Genomic DNA, 16,644 nt, shown 5'->3' with positions numbered 1-16,644 from the left:
GAGATAAGCCTCTACATCCTTACATTTGTCCTCTAGCCATCCCTGCTTAGATATTTTGCACTTCCTGTCAATCTCATTTTTGAGACATTTGTATTCCTTTTTGCCTGCTTCACTTACTGCATTTTTGTATTTTCAATGTCTCTTCTGTTAACCAAGGATTTCTACTAGCCCTTGTCTTTTTACCTACTTGATACTCTGCTGCCTTCACTATTTCATTCCTCAAAGCTACCCATTCTTCTTCTACTGTATTTCTTTCCCCCATTCCCGTCAATTGTCCCCTTATGGTCTCCCTGAAACTCTGTACAACCTCTGGTTCTTTCAGTTTATTCAGGTCCCATGTCCTTAAATTCCCACCTTTTTGCAGTTTCTTCAGTTTTAATCTACATTAATCTAGATTGTGGTCAGACTCCACATCTGCCCCTGAAAATGTCTTACAATTTAATACCTGGTTCCTAAATCTCTTGTCTTACCATTATATAATCTATCTGAAACCTCTAGTATCTCCAGGGTTCTTCCATGTATACAGCCTTCTTTCATGATTCTTGAACCAAGTGTTAGCTATGATTAAGTTATATTCTGTGCAAAATTCTACCAGGCGGCTTTACCTTTCATTTCTCTCCCCCAATCCATATTCACCCACTATGTTTCCTCCTCTCCCTTTTCCTACTCTCGAATTCCAGTAACCCATGACTATTAAATTTTCGTCTCCCTTCACTACCTGAATAATTTCTTTTATCTCATCATCAATTTCTTCATATGCAGAGCTAGTTGGCATATAAACTTGTACTACTGTAGTAGGCGTGGGCTTCGTGCCTATCTTGGCGACAATAATGCATTCAATATGCTGTTTGTAGAAGCTTACCTGCACTCCTATTTTTTTAATTCATTATTAAACCTACTCCTGCATTACCCCTATTTGATTTTGTATTTATAATCCTGTATTCAGCTGACCAAAAGTCTTGTTCCTCCTGCCACCGAACTTCACTAATTCCCACTATATCTAACTTTAACCTATCCATTTCCTTTTTTAAATTTTCTAACCTACCTGCCCGATTAAGGAATCTGACATTCCATGCTCCGATCCATAGAACGCCAGTTTTCTTTCTCCTGAAAACAATGTCCACTTGAGTAGTCCCCGCCCGGAGATCCAAATGGGGGACTAGTTTACCTCCGGAATATTTTACCCAAGAGGACGCCATCATCATTTAATCATACAGTAAAGCTGCATGCCTTCGGGAAAAATTATGGCTGTAGTTTCCCCTTGCTTTCATTATATGGGCTAATGACTAGGAAAACCTTTGCTCTTTCCTTCATAACCTCAACACCTACTCCCAAGTCTGCTTCACCTGGTCCTTCTCAACTCAGCAAGTCACCTTCCTGGATGTCAATATCTTCCTCTCAGATGGCTCCATAAATATATCTCTTAGTGTCAAGTGCACCAGCCACCAGCAATACCTCCACTTTGACAGCTGTCATGCATTCTATGCCAATAAGGCTATTCCTTAGAGTCTGACCATGCATGTATGCTGCATTGAAGTGGCAAGTGATAGTTGTTGAAATATACTGATAACATTACCAGATTCTTTATTGACAGGCAGTGTCCTCTATAGCTCATCCATAAACAAATCTCCCTTGCCATCTCCTCCTCTGACACAAGTAAACCTGTTAATCAGCCACCAACCAGCTCTATTGTGATCATCCACTATCATCCCGGCCTTGAAAAGCTCAACCACATCTTCAGCAGGGTGTTCACTACGTGTCATTGTGCCCTGTCCATCCCAATGCCATTCCTGCGCCGTATGGATCATTCTGTTCTGGACAATACAGGTACAGGACCTGCCCCATACACACACCTGCCATCTCCTGCCAAGTCTAGTCAGCATTTCCTATCCTATAAAAGGGAGTGCCACCTGTGAAAGGATTAATGTTGTATGTCAGCTGTGCTGCAATTACTGTGTCACATTTTGTGTGGGCACAGCAGGTAACCAAATGTTTATTCACCAGAATGACCACTGCCAAACTGTGGCTAACCACAAACTTAGACCTTCCAGTTGCTGAACATTGTGCACACCATAACACAATTTACTATAATGACTGCTTCACTACATGTGTTATTTGTATGATCTCTTCCAGCACAAGTTTTCCTTAGCTACGAAGTGGGAATTCTCTCTTCTGCATACAGTCTTAACAGTCCTAACCTAAACCTTCACTAACGTGTTTCCCACTGCTTCACATTACCTTTTCCCTATTCTCTTCTGTCACTGTCACATCACCCCTTCCCCGCCCAGATGATGTACTGCCTTCTTCCACCACTGTTCCACTCTCTCCCTCTCTTCCTCCATCTCGCCCCCCTCCCTCCATCTTGCCCCCCTCCTTCCATCTCGCCCCCCTCCTATTTCTTCACTTAGTACTCCATTTTCTAGTGTCTGCAGCTCCCCTAACTATCTCCAAATGACAATATGTTAACTGAAATAGCAACAGTGAACTGCAAATAAAAAAAAGAGAATCAACAAACAAATGCATAGCAACTGAAATACCAAAATGTAAAACAAAAATGTTATTAATCTGCACACCATATAAAAAAATTAAAATAATTTCAAAAGAGGAAGATGCAATAGGCAGTGACTTAAGTTGGTTTACCTAATAGCTTTATAATTAGAAAATAGCAAAATTATCAGTACTGTTTTAAGGATACCAGTTCACTGTTAAAGTGGATTTCCAAAGTTCAAAAAGTCTTGAGGAAGTGAAATTTTCTGATTGGAATAGTTTGTAGACTACACAGTTATTCTAGTGAAAATTTGCATATTTGGAAACAGAAAAATCGGGACTATAAAACTGTGGTACTAAATTCTGGAAATAATTACTTTTAAGATTTTAGCACCACACAAAACAAACATTTTGAAATATGATGTCCTCTGAAAAAATGTAGAGGAGAGTAACAGCTTTTAAATGAGCTGCACCCATCTAGAAACAAACTTTGTTTATATCATCAAACGTATCACCTTCCCTTGGTTTACATCTACAGTAAATCACTAATATTTCTTTAAATAAAATATTTCCATATAATCTAACTATACTGTAGTCAGTGGTAATCAGGAAATGTGAGTGTGTTCAATAAGGAATGTAACACTTCTTTTGTAGGCCAGTTTTTGTTGACAAAATGCAAAATGTATTGTCAGACATCATGGAGTATTCCTGCTTCAACTACTATAGTTTCATAAAGTTCTGAATAGTGATGGTGCTATATGTTGTCTTCAAAATGGTTTCTGTAACGGAGGTATGTTCCAGGCAGAGAGATGTCATTGAGTTTCTTTTGACAGTGGAAAACCAGGGCATCGCAGGTATTTATGAGTGTTTGCACAATGTCCACGGAGAGACATGGGAGTGAACAAAAGAATGGTGAGTCATTAGGTGAGCCGTCTGTCATCATCACAACTAGGTCACAGAAACCTGTCCGATCTTCCCACGTGCCAGCTGGCCACACACAGCTTTGACTCCTGCAATGTTCGAACAAGCGGACACTTTCTTCAAGGTGACTGACAGATCACAATCAAACACCTTGCTGCACAACAGGACGTCCCTGTTGGTAGGGCTGATAAACTCATCCACCAGCGGGGTTGCTCAAAGGTGTGTGCCCACTGGCTTCCTTGACAACTAACAGTAGATCATAAGGAGCCATGAAGGACCATCCGTACAGACTTGCTTGTGCATTATGAGGCTGATTGTGGTTATTTTTTGTCGAACATCATCACAGGCGATGAAACATTGGTTCATCACTTTGAAGCAGAAACAAAACCGCAGTCCATGGAGTGGCATCACATCACCTCTCCTTTGAAGAAAAAGTTCAGAACTGCAACCTCAGCTGGTAAAGTCATGGCGACTCTTCTGGGACTTGGAAGTGGTTATTCTGTCTGATGTGCTTCCTCATGGTGCAATGATCAACTCTGAAGTGTATTGTGGTACCCTCAGGAAATTGAAGAAGCAACTTCAGCATGTTTGTTGTCACAAAGATGCAAACTAACTTCTCCTTTTCCATGACAATGGAAGGCCTCACAAGGGTCTGTGCACCCAGGAGCAGCTCACAAACTTTCTCATCCACCCCACAGCTTGGATCTCACACATTCCAAATTCCACCAGTTTGGCCCAATGAAGGATGCATCCTACGGGAAGCAATATGTGAAGGTGGGGAGGGCCATTGATGAAGCAAGACATTTATTTATTTATTTATTTCATGTTCCGTAGATCCAGTTAGTGAGTCAATCACAAGGATATGGAACGTGTCAAATTGTACAGGTTTCAATTTAAACTTACAATAAATACAAGGGCTATTCAATGCCAAAATGTACATAGTTTAAGTAAGACATACTATAAATACAGTAATAGATACAATGTCAGCTAGATAACATAACAACCATTTAACAGAAAAAGGAGTTTCAAATAAAGGTTAAAGATAAGAGCACAAAGTTAAATCAGATATTAGGCCTACAAGAGTAAATACAGGTACAGCCAATTTGTTGTTGCACAATAAAATCAATTGAACTACTTCTAGACACAATAAGTTTAGTGATGGTATACATTTTCTTTCAGATATCCATCCACAGTGTAAAAAGATTTCTCTGTCAGGCAATCTTTGAGAACTTGTTTAAATTTTGGCAGTTCTGTATGAACACATTTGATATGTAGTGGTAGAGCATTGAACAGCTTAATGCTGGAGTAGTAAACTCCTTTTTGTACCAGAGTGAGACGTTTCATTTCGAAATGTAGATTGTTTTTGTTTCTGGTGTTATAGCCATGGAATTTACTGTTGTCTTGGTAGACAGAATAATTTTTGCACACGGAGGTCAGCAAGGAAAAAATATACTGTGAGGCAGTTGTTAGGATACCTATCTTCCGAAACAAGTGCCTGCAAGAGTGTCTTTGATGGACCCCACACATTATTCTGATTGCTTTTTTCTGGATGGTGAAAACTTGTTTTTCCAATTGGTTGGTACCCCCAGAATATGGTAGCATATGACATTAATGAGTGGAAGTAGCCAAAGGAGGCAACCTTAAAGGTGTTAACTTCAGCCACTGAAGAAATTACCCGTAATGCAAATGTTGCCGAGCTAAGTTTTTTACATAGATGAAGAATGTGAACTGACCAATTATTTGCTGTCTATGTAAGCACCCAGGAATTTTGTATCTTCGACTTTCTGCATTGGTTGATCTCTACATTTTATGTTAATTTCATCAAGATTACTTTGTGATGTATGGAACCTCATATAATGAGTTTTATCTGCATTGAGTGAGAGACCATTTGAGGCGAATCAATTTAAGATGTCATTAAAAACAGTATTTGTAGTTTGTTCAAGATCATGATCAATCAGATCATCAATTAGAATTGTGGTATCATCAGCAAACGGAAAATTTGCTGTTTGTCTCAGAAAAAAGAGGAAGATCATTAATAAAGATGAGGAAAAGCAGTGGGCCCAAAACGGAGCCTTGAGGCACACCACACGTTATCATGCCCCATTCAGACGAGGCAGGTTCTCCAGAAGAGCCATTTAGCATTACAGTCTGCTTCTGATCCTGTAGATATGATTGTAGCCACAAGCCAACAGTACCACCTAAACCATAGTATTCTGCCTTTTTCAAAAGAATTTGGTGGTTTACACAGTCAAAGGCTTTCGTAAGATCACAAAAAATACCCACTGGAGACATTTTTTTGTTAATGGCTTCCAAAACTTGGTGGCTGAAAGAGAATATTGCCTGTTCAGTACAAAGACCGGCACGGAAACCAAATTGATTTTTGCTTAAGATACTGTGGAAGTTGAGATGGTCAACAATCCTTCTGTGCATGAGTTTTTCAAGAATTTTCGAGAAGGTAGTTAATAGGGATATTGGGCGATAGTTTGTAACAATGCTTTTATCACCTTTTTTTAAAGAGAGGAATCACTACAGCCAACTTTAGTCTGTCAGGGACAATCCCTTCTTGTAGGGATGTATTGTGTATGTTGCATAAGACGGGACTAACAAATTTATAACAGTGTTTCGGTATTTTACCAGAAATATTGCCCACACCAGCAGAATGTTTATTTTTTAATGATCTAATTACTCTTATGACTTCGCTTACAGTAACTGGAGGTAAAGATAACTGTGGGATTCTGTTGCTAATAGCTTTCTGTAGGAGGGACAATGATTCTTCCATAGAACCATTACAGCCTGTCTTCTCTGCTGCTCTCAAAAAGTGGTTATTAAATATTTCTGAAACCAACTCAGGTTTCTTTGTGATACTGTCCCCTATTTTAATTTCTACCTGAGACATGTTCCCTGTTGTCCTGCCAGTTTCCCTCTTTATTACATTCCTTATAGTTTTAATTTTATATTCTGAGCTTTCAGTTTCTGATTTTATGCACATTTAGATTTATTTATAACCTTCTTGAGAATGCTACAGTAAAGTTTGTAGTGTTGTCGTTTCTTTGGATCATTACAAGTCCTGAGAGAACTGTATAACATCCTCTTTGTTCTACAAGATGTTGTTATCCCTGTAGTGATCCAAGACTTCTTGGCATTGCCTATATGACTATTTCTAACTACATTTTTGGGAAAGATGGACTCAAATACAGACATATATTCATTTAAAAATGAATTGTACTTTTTGTTTAAATCTGTTTCCCTATAAACTGGTCTCCAATCTATCTCTTTTAGGCTATCATTGAATTTTTGAAGGCCCTGTTCATTTATTATCCTAAAAGATTTCCAAGAATGCTCAAAACTCTTGCACACACTGATGTAATTGAGCCTAAGCAATTGACCACCATGATCAGAAAGGCCAAGGATTGTATGTACAGTGATCTCATTGCATTTAGACTTACCTATAATTATATTATCTATCAGACTTTTACTGTTAACAGTAACCCTAGTTGGGAAATGTACTATTGCCATCAGATTGTAAGACTCCATTAAATGTACTAAATCAGCTTTACTATTGCTCTCATTTAGGAAATCAACATTAAAGTCACCAGTAATTATCAAGTTCTTGGACTTTGAGTACAGTATGGATAATAATTGCTTCCAATATCAGCCAGTAGAGTGGTACTGTGCAAGCATACAGATCCTACCAGTAATGTGGCATAAGGCTGTTGGATTGGATGGAGATTATATTGAAAAATAGGGTTTTTTAGCCAAAACAGTGACGAATAATAGGGTGTACTGGAATCCCAAATAAAACCAACCTGCTTTCAGTACAAAATGTGTTGTATTACTTTGTAATAAAAGTTTTATGAATCCCTGCTTGAATAAGAAATTGGATTTTTTGTGTAACTATTGTACCCATTGTTTTTGTGAATGTTTATTAAAGTTTTTATGTGTATTATTAACAAAAATATATCAGAAAGGGGGAAAAATAATATTGACATCAGGACTTGTACCTATAAGAACAAGTAGGATAGTCTCACCTTGTCACCTTGCTTTCCAAATGTGTGTGTTTCTTATTTATATTTCTATGATGACTATCACGCTGAAAATTGTAGTGTGTGCCTTTCAGTCCTAACTCCTCCTCCCCCCCCCCCCCAGTTTCATTTTGGCTTTATACTGTGCATTTCTTGCTTAGCACTACTGATTTGTCCCATTAATGAATCTCCTAGGCCATAGTTCTATCAGATTTGCCATTTGACTGATCTGCTTTAACCTGTTTTTGCTTCCTTATTTTTCTATATTCTTCTATACTAGGTGAACTGACAGATCATGATTTGTTGTATGGAATCTCAAATTTCTGATTTTAAGGCACCTGCTTCCTCAGTGTTCTCTTCTTTAGCTTGTGCTTATTTCTTTAGCTCTTGCTTATTTCTTTGGCCCTTGGTGCATTTCCTTTCATTCTTGTGAGCTGCATTCTGAAATTATTCTATCATCTTACCTTAATATTTCTCTATGGCTGTGGTGGTGGATCATACTGTACATGTCAAGTCATTATAAACATCAGCACATTCATCTTTAGACTCCTAAGAAGTTTCTGTATTAGTATTATGATGGAAAGTCTATAGTGGAATACAGGTATAGGAGTAGTAAAGTAAAAACTCACTGAATTGTTGGGCACTGTCAACAGGTACATGAAAAAGACGGAGAACGTTGTTAGCTTTCAAACAAATCCTTTATCAGAGCAATAGAGTACACACACACACACACATCTGCATTTTCCTGGATGACTACATTGTGCCAGCACAGCGGCTTGAATGGGGAGAGGAGAGAAAGTATGCAACAAATAGGAGGGAGGTTTGGGGAAGAGTAGGTGACAGCTAGTTGGCAGCAGATATGCACTTATCAGTGATTCAATGCCTCATCTACACAGTGAGTTGTTACCTTTACTCATTCCATTATTTACAACTCCGTATGAAAATGATGAGGGTCCCAGCACTTTGCTTCTGGTCAGTCTTTCCAAAAGATATGCAAGATTTTGCTGCAGCATACCAGAACTTATTTGTTTCATTCGTCTTTTGTGTGTGAAACAGATTTATTTGTAAAACTGTATTGTCACTGGTGTGTTGTGAGAAATGTTCCTTTGTTTTTTTCTTTGTAGGTATGCACTCTTGGTTGTGGACAGTGCCACAGCCCTGTACCGTACCGATTACTCAGGACGAGGAGAGCTCTCGGCAAGGCAAATGCACCTAGCACGTTTCCTGCGTATGTTATTACGGCTTGCTGATGAGGTATGCAGTTGATCTTCACTTTTCTCTGAAATCAGTTGATTTGCTCTTAATGCAAGTAACCATTGTTGAAATTTCTGTATTACAATGCCCCCTGTCTGTAGTCTAAAGCTCTATCATAGATATGATTCTTTGTGTTGCAGTTTTCATAAATGGTAGTGTAGGTTTGTTAAATTTTTAGAAATTAAGATTGAAGAAACATGAAACAGAATTTAATAGATGTGTGCAGAAGGTAAAATTTGTGACAAAACACTTAATTCTAAAATCTTGAACTAATAGATAAAAGAAAGAAATAATAAAGATTGACTTTTGCCATTCTAGAAAACTCCAAAAATAGGTTAAAAGTTGACAGCAAGGTTGACAAGAACTTACATTCATGGGATGCAGGTCACACTAGAATTGATAAAAATGTTCTAAATTAGAGTGCAGTAGTTCTAGCGTTTAGAAAAATAGGTTGCTTCTTCAAGAGGGATGAAGTAGTAAATATTGAGGAATTTAGATGAAAAAGGCTGGGTGGTCATTGGAAGAACAACCTGTGACACAAAGGAAAATTTAACAGTGTGGCAATTCAGAAATAGTATTTAATAAGCACTGTGTAAACTTCAGTTCAGAGATCATAGAATGGACAGAGTTAGAAGTAATGATGGGTTAAAAGGACAGAGAAAATGAAAAGTGGAAAGAATAGTAGAAGTAAATAAATAAATAAATAAAGTTGGTGGATGGGGATTGCACACATTGTGAGAGGGGAGGCGAGAGAGTAAATAATAAATTAGAGACGTAAAAATTGCAGTATAGGAATACTGTACAGTTTGATGACATTTGTGTCTAACTGTGATATCGGCACACCATTGACTATCACTTTCCAGCTTATCAATCACAAAGTTATTTTAATTTAAGTATATCAGCACATTTTTTCATTGCATGTTCTGTTATATAGGGATGAACACTAAACTGGCAGAATAGGTGAGCAGACAGAGAATTCCTACAGTTGAGTCAGCATTAAGTTGATCCTCGACAGTTCCAGTAGGCTAGATGTGACAGCTTCGTGTGCCTGCCACAACCAGTCATGTAACACGATTTTGTAAATGTCTCTGTGACAGTGCCTCAGGTTGTCACAGCTCTATAAATGGCTGTTGTTTTCGCATGCAGCCATTTGAGCTTTGCAGCTAAAAGCTGGCAACAGAGATGCAAGCTGTCAGGGATCTTCTTACGCCACCTGGACTGTAATTATTGCAAGATCCTTTTCGACTGTTTGACGTTTTCAAATTACTTTCTCTTGTTCAGGATTCCTACCCCTGCAATAATTCTTGCAGTAAAACCTGCTCTATGTAACTTCCGCTACTGCCTGCCCAGACTCATCACTGGCAAACTGTCCAGCATTAAAACAGGGCTACTCATGTTGCTTGTAGTTTGCATAAAATAATTTTTTTGATTAACAGATGTCTGTAGCAGGGAATGGCATTGCCAGCTACTCTCCACCCTCCGTATTGTATAACCTGCTTCTCCTGACAAGACACCCACTGCAAGTACCTTCAAAACAGACAACACAGCGATCAGGTGGAGCCCGAGAGATTGGCTGACATCTGCCCGCTATGAGTTAACTTGTTAAATCATCAATCACAAAGTTATTTTAATTTAAGTATGTCAGCGTATGTTTTGACTGCATGTTCTGTTACATAGGGATGAACACCAAACTGGCAGAATACATGAGTGGAGAAAGAGCTACCTGCTTTGGTGGTGTCCCATTCCCCCATTGTAGAGCTTGCTCTACAGGATGTCACAAGAGGTTTGAATGCTTGTTATATTACAAGGGACAGTTGGGTCCTCTCACCAAGCACTAATTTCACTAAATTCTGTAGATTGTAACTTGCTCTATCATCCTTCCAACTTCCTGTGTTTACCACGGTTAGCGTAATCCCATCCCCTTCATCTGACATATTGGCATTTGTTATAATCTTGTCTCATTTTATTATTTAATTATCACTGTCACCTACCATTATGTGTGTGTGTTCTTCCTAATATCTTCATTTCAATGCATTATTCTTTCCACTTTTCATTTTCTCTTTGTCTTTTAATTTAGTTTTATTTCTCACTCTGCCTGTCATCTCCAAACTGCAATTGGCTCAGTTCTAATTAATGTACCATATATGACATCTTACTCTCCCTATAATGATTCCATTCACCTTTGCCTCCTGCTCTTCTCATAATAAGAGGATGTTTCTTAGCCTGTGTCACTCAACCTCTGTAATTGGTGTTTATTTTTTTTCTCTTTAGGAAGGAACCTAAGGTATGATACGTCAGGCACATTGTGATCTGTTTTCATGTGTTTTTAACAGCAGTACTAGGGTGGTGCTTTTTGAAGAAGGTAGTTAGATGACAAAACTCATTGCTTATGTTCTGGATGTATGTAACCACATGTTTTTTACAGCATAGGATTCCAGCATCCCTTGGTCTACTGCCCCCTCCCAAACACACACACACACACACACACACACACACACACACACACACACACACACACACACACACATTCCTGAAATCAATAAGGTAACTCATGGTTTTCTAGCTTTTTTGGGTTAGAGTTCATTTTCCTACATTGATCCAGTGGCTTTCCTCTTGGCTGAAGGATATTATGTGTAGTGGAAAAATTGTCGACAGAATGTTCTGTGAGAGTTCAAATCAGAACTCTGCTTCTTTATCCTCCCCCCTATTGCTGGACTCTGTAAAATGCTGAAGTTGTATTTCTTGTCTGATTTGTTCTTTGTTTCTCGATTTAAAGTCCAGAGCTACATCCACCATGGAACTTCCTTTAATAGCAATTGTGAGATGGGAGCAGCTTCAATATGGTCATGCTTTGTGCAGAGATGAAATGTAATAACTGAGTTTACTACACCCACAATTGTAGAAATCATTTCAGTTGTGAATCTGAAAATAATAGTCAGTCTGTACTTCAGAGAATGTAAGCTGCATACACAAAGAAAGGCAATACAGTTACGTAGCTGTATGTGTTCTTGTCACTTTTGAATGGAATTTAGCCTCTCTCCTCCGACGGCATTTAATGAGCTTTATATTACAAGCTCAGCTGTGGTATGAATACTTAGTACCCAGAGGACCCTAAGTACATCAAAATAGATAAATGAACTCTGCAACAGACAAGATAAAATCTTCTTCATCCAGTAATGTGGTTGATGTAAATTCTTTAACTGTCATGCTAATCTTGTGACTTTTTCAGCTATGCAAGGATTAGCTTGTATAATGTACCAGCACATACTTTTAATAAGGACTGATCTTCCTTAAATAAACCGAGCGAGGTGGTGCAGTGCTTAGCACACTGGACTCGCCTTCGGGAGGACAACGGTTCAATCCCGTCTCCGGTCATCCTGATTTAGGTTTTCCGTGATTTCCCTAAATCGCTTTGGGCAAATGCCGGGATGGTTCCTTTGAAAGGGCATGGCCGATTTACTTCCCTATCCTTCCCACAGCCGAGCTTCTCTCCGTCTCTAATGACCTCGTTATCGACGGGATGTTAAACACTAATCGCCTCCTCCTCCTCTTCCTTAAATAATATAGTGCAATTACACGAAATTTGTGTGAAACAGCCTCTGTGGTATTACACAAAATTATGGACTTGTGATTCTAGCAGTAGTGTGACAACAAGGTTGTGTAGTGTTCAAACTCCATATTTTATGTTTACAGTAAGTGACAAATGTTTGGCAAGATTAACTGGTAATGTTGCGATCAAGCAACACCGAAATAAAGTCCAGTAAAAACATAAAAAAGCTTGAGCCTCAAATGGACTGGCATATGGGAGATAGCTTGCTTTAAATGCTGTGAAACTCCCCGTAGTGAAAGAGTTTAAGCACAGGAGCTAGTGTAGAAGCAGCACTAATTCTTTTCTACATTACTAGAAAATTATCTGATTATCTGGCTGTAAATGTGTTCTCTAAAGCACTGACAGAAAATCTGCTGCTGGAAAAAGTCACACTTATAAAAACAGTACTTTTGTCACTTTCTGTCTCCTGTTGGTTTTGATAGTCATGTTGTTATTAGTATGTTAATAAGAGATTTAACATTTGTGCTGTCCATTTATTATTGTTATCTTTAAAGCTAAATTTCAAATTTAATAAAACCATGAATGTGTACCCATCATGGATAAAATCCAAGCTTATTGTTACCTTGTTGTTTTATTACACAGTTTGGGGTTGCTGTTGTTATAACCAATCAGGTTGTGGCACAAGTTGACGGTGCTGCTTTATTTGCTGCTGATCCAAAGAAGCCTATTGGTGGCAACATCATGGCTCATGCTTCAACCACTAGGTAAGTTGTAAACAGATTACCTAACTACAGGAAGGTTTAATTGATTATTTTTGAATGAAAATTAAGTTGCTGAAGTCACACTATGTCTGACATTAAAAGAATAATCAGAAAGTAAGTTTTATTGGAAATTTAAGGTGCAACTGCACTGCAGTCACAAGAAGGTCATAACTCTTAGAGAGAGATGATGACAGTGCAGACACTTAATTGTGGGTTGTGATAACATGCAAGAAGATCATTATATCCATTGTGAATTGCATTAAGCTGTGCAGATCCTAGTGCTATCACCAGTATGTTTGTATTGTTCTAAGTGTAATTATAAAGACAGTGCTCATGGCATGGGTGTGAGTCAGGTGGTTCATTGAAGGATGGAACAATATATATGCTGTGGAATGCAGTGTGAAAAAATTGTGGTAAGAGGTGAATCAGTCTGTGTTGAAGAAAAGATGATGAAGGCCAACATACAGATAACCATGTTGGCTCCATGTGCATTTTAGACCAATTTTCTGGATGCTGCCAGATGAACAGAAGTTTGACAAGGCCTTACAAATGTTGTTCTGGATCTCACAGTCATTAATAGAGAGTGCACCAAGCAATGATTCAAAAAGAGCAGAACTGTTGTTATCTCATTACTATGTTGAATGTGATGACCATTTAAATGACTGCCTGGTGTGATTTTCTTTTTTATTGGACCTGAAAGTTTTCCTTGCTAGCAAGAGAGTGCAGAATGACTAACCTGTAGACATGCTGTTGCCAATTGCATGTCATTGTATGAAATTTCAAACTTTGGTACTGGATAAAACAATTTTGTGTCTCATGTTGACAGATCTCTTAACCCAGGTGACACGTTCAAACATAGTTAATGATTTGTATTTCAGGTTGGAGTGAAGTACTTTATTCCATAACATTTTTTGTTGTTTTAATTGGCCAATGGAACTTACTTTCTAGACATTGCTTCTATATTACTAATAGAATGGATAAAAATTATTTTGTAAATAGTGGTGTAGAGTTTAGAATGCTGTATGTGGTTCAGGATACCATTACCAAATAAACAAAATAAGTGATAATGTATGGAGTATTCATAAATATGCAATTCCCATCTGTGCTTTTGGAGGAAAAAAGAAGAGTTCTACACTGAAAAAAGAAAAGTTCTACACTGCTCCTCAATCTATAAATTTGTCTTCACATTTGGTTAACTCGTGGTAGGGTCTATAATGGCTACATAACAAAAAACTTCATACATGTGCGCATTAACTATCAGCAGTTTTGATTACATGCAGTTCAGGTTTAAGGGGAGACAGTGGCAGTCTTGCACTGATATTTTTGTAAATCCATATCTTTGCCATTTTTTGTTCAATCTCATTGAAATTTTGCACACTTACGAATAGAGATCGAATATGATTTTTTAAAAAAAAATTCAGAATTTTTAATAACAATCTAATGCAGTGAGATAGTTTTGAATTTTTTATTGCATTATTATTTTAAGGTACACTTTCTCATATTTCGAGGCAAATTTGGCAAATTTTTTTAATGGTAAAATAATCTACAGTAATAGGTGTACAATTAAGTGCAGTAACATTTTGGTAAATTAATGCTATTATTTTCTGTGATATTTTGGATTCAAACATTTTTTACAAGCATACTTTTCAATACATTATCAACCACAAAACTGTGTATAATATCTCGATTAAAATTTTGTTCCTCTTAAATATTGCTTCAAAGTAAAAGAATAGGTGTGCCAAATTTCATTGCAATCCTTCCAATAGTTTCTGATATATATGTTCCTGAAAGCAGAAAACCTTAAGTTGCAGAAAAATCATTTTAAAGTTTGGATGAAATGTTAAAAAATCTATCATACCTTAGCTAAAACTGCCCCGTATCCATATTCCATTTCTTCCTCTTCATCCTCTACAGCTCTTTTAGCTTCTCTGCTACTTTGCTTAGCAATTTTTTGTATGTTCTGGACTGAAGTCTCCGTCGTCACGATTCTTTACTTATCGGTGATCTGCAGTATCTGCTCAGTGAAGACTCCAGGTGTAAAGCCCAACTTGCTGAGGATGTGAAGTCTTGCCACATTCCTATCATTAAACACTACTGCAGCTTCCAAAGTAGAGATCTTCTCTGCCAAATTGGAAATGAACACAGTCTTTGGACATCATTTCCAAATAAGAGCACTGAAACTTTCATTTGGGTTCTGTGTTTTCCCATGCAGACATTTTTCTTGCAGTTCTGGTGAAGCCAGTGCTCTAAATGTTGGTGTAATGGCCATTGAAACCTCATAAGGAAGGTTATTTTTGTGGGTATAAGCTTCCCCACTTTCCTTACTTTTCAAAAATTGGCACCATTCATTAGAACAGAGGCCATGTTGAGGTGTAGTGTCTGTCGACAAGTAATGAAACCAAATGGCCCATACTGCTTTCCTCATACTGTCCAAGCTTGTGAGGTTACTTCTAATTGCAGCACCATAATAGACTTGTAGGCTGTCAGTTCTCCTCTTTTTTAGTCTGTTTTTACCTCCCAGTGACTTCCCATCCTCTAGTAGCTTGCCTTTATTGTATGCAACAAGTAGTCGGAGTCATCCACCCATGCTCTTCTGAATATGGCCTAAGCACTCCAGTTTCTCAACAGTGCAATCTTTTCCATAGGGCTGACTTTCAACTACATTCTTGAAAGCATTCAAGTCTCCATCTCCTAAATACTGTACGTATTTTACTCCATACTTTTGCAAAGATCTATGGAAAACGAATTTCAGCTTCCATCCCACCACTGGTGCCTGCATAATTTCTGCTACAAACAGCTTTATGGGCTTCTTGCCATTCTGTTTCTTTACCTGCGTCAATATATTTCTTGTGCAAGGAACATGCAGATCAATATTTAGACATCACCTCTAAGTCTAATACTTTTCCAGTGTCGACACTAATGATTGTTGAAACTCCATGCAGTGAAGTATTGCCCCCTCTTCATCCAGGAACTGTCACAGGAAACTGCTATATCGTTGCTATTAGTTGCTTCACAATTTTCTTGAATTGCCCCCAGGACTCCCATTTTCATGCTCTCTTCACTTACTTCTGCAACTGCCTTGAGGAGAGCAGTATTCATCGCAGAAAATTTTAGGGGAGGACCAGCCATGTTCATAATACCACATAACAGGTTTCCACCATTTCTTCCAATCCCTATACATTTTAGTCCATAAGCAAATCTCATATTGGCTTCATAGATTCTATTACTGACCTTTGATGCCTTGAATGGTCTGTCAGCATCACAGTTTTGACACAAAATGTGCAATGTGCAAACGAAACCTTCTCTCTTTCCATCATCAACCAAATCCACATTTCCTCCACAAACAGAGCACTTGCAGGCTTTTCTAAGTGCTTCTGCCACCATTTCCAGATCCACAATTCTGAAACCTCTATTTCTGTCATGATTTGTTTCTTCTGACACAATCCCTGTCCCAAGTTTTATTTGAGATGCACTTGGAGACAAGCTAATGTTTGCATCTGCAGGCCCAACCCTAACCTCAATGTCAGTTTTTCACCTTATATTGGAAATATGGGACTTACTATATTTTTTAAATACTTTACCAGGCCTAGGTGCCGTAAAAAGGATCAACAGATTCAACCTTGCACAAAGAATGGCACAATAAATCAAG

At 38.1% G+C, this 16,644-nt stretch overlaps 1 protein-coding gene across 1 annotated transcript in view; it reads left to right on the top strand.

Annotated features, from left to right (window-relative positions):
- LOC126458001 (DNA repair protein RAD51 homolog 1) overlaps window positions 1-16,644 on the top strand; it is a 79,370-nt gene that overhangs the window by 42,626 nt on the left and 20,100 nt on the right. Inside the window, exons 5-6 of the mRNA XM_050094776.1 lie at window positions 8,555-8,684; window positions 12,877-12,998. Coding sequence (XP_049950733.1) covers window positions 8,555-8,684; window positions 12,877-12,998 — 252 coding nt within the window. The remainder of the gene's footprint in view (window positions 1-8,554; window positions 8,685-12,876; window positions 12,999-16,644) is intronic.

Source organism: Schistocerca serialis, chromosome 1 (assembly GCF_023864345.2).
Source record: "Schistocerca serialis cubense isolate TAMUIC-IGC-003099 chromosome 1, iqSchSeri2.2, whole genome shotgun sequence".
Lineage (NCBI taxonomy): Eukaryota > Metazoa > Arthropoda > Insecta > Orthoptera > Acrididae > Schistocerca > Schistocerca serialis.
This window is presented reverse-complemented; position numbering and strand designations above follow the sequence as displayed.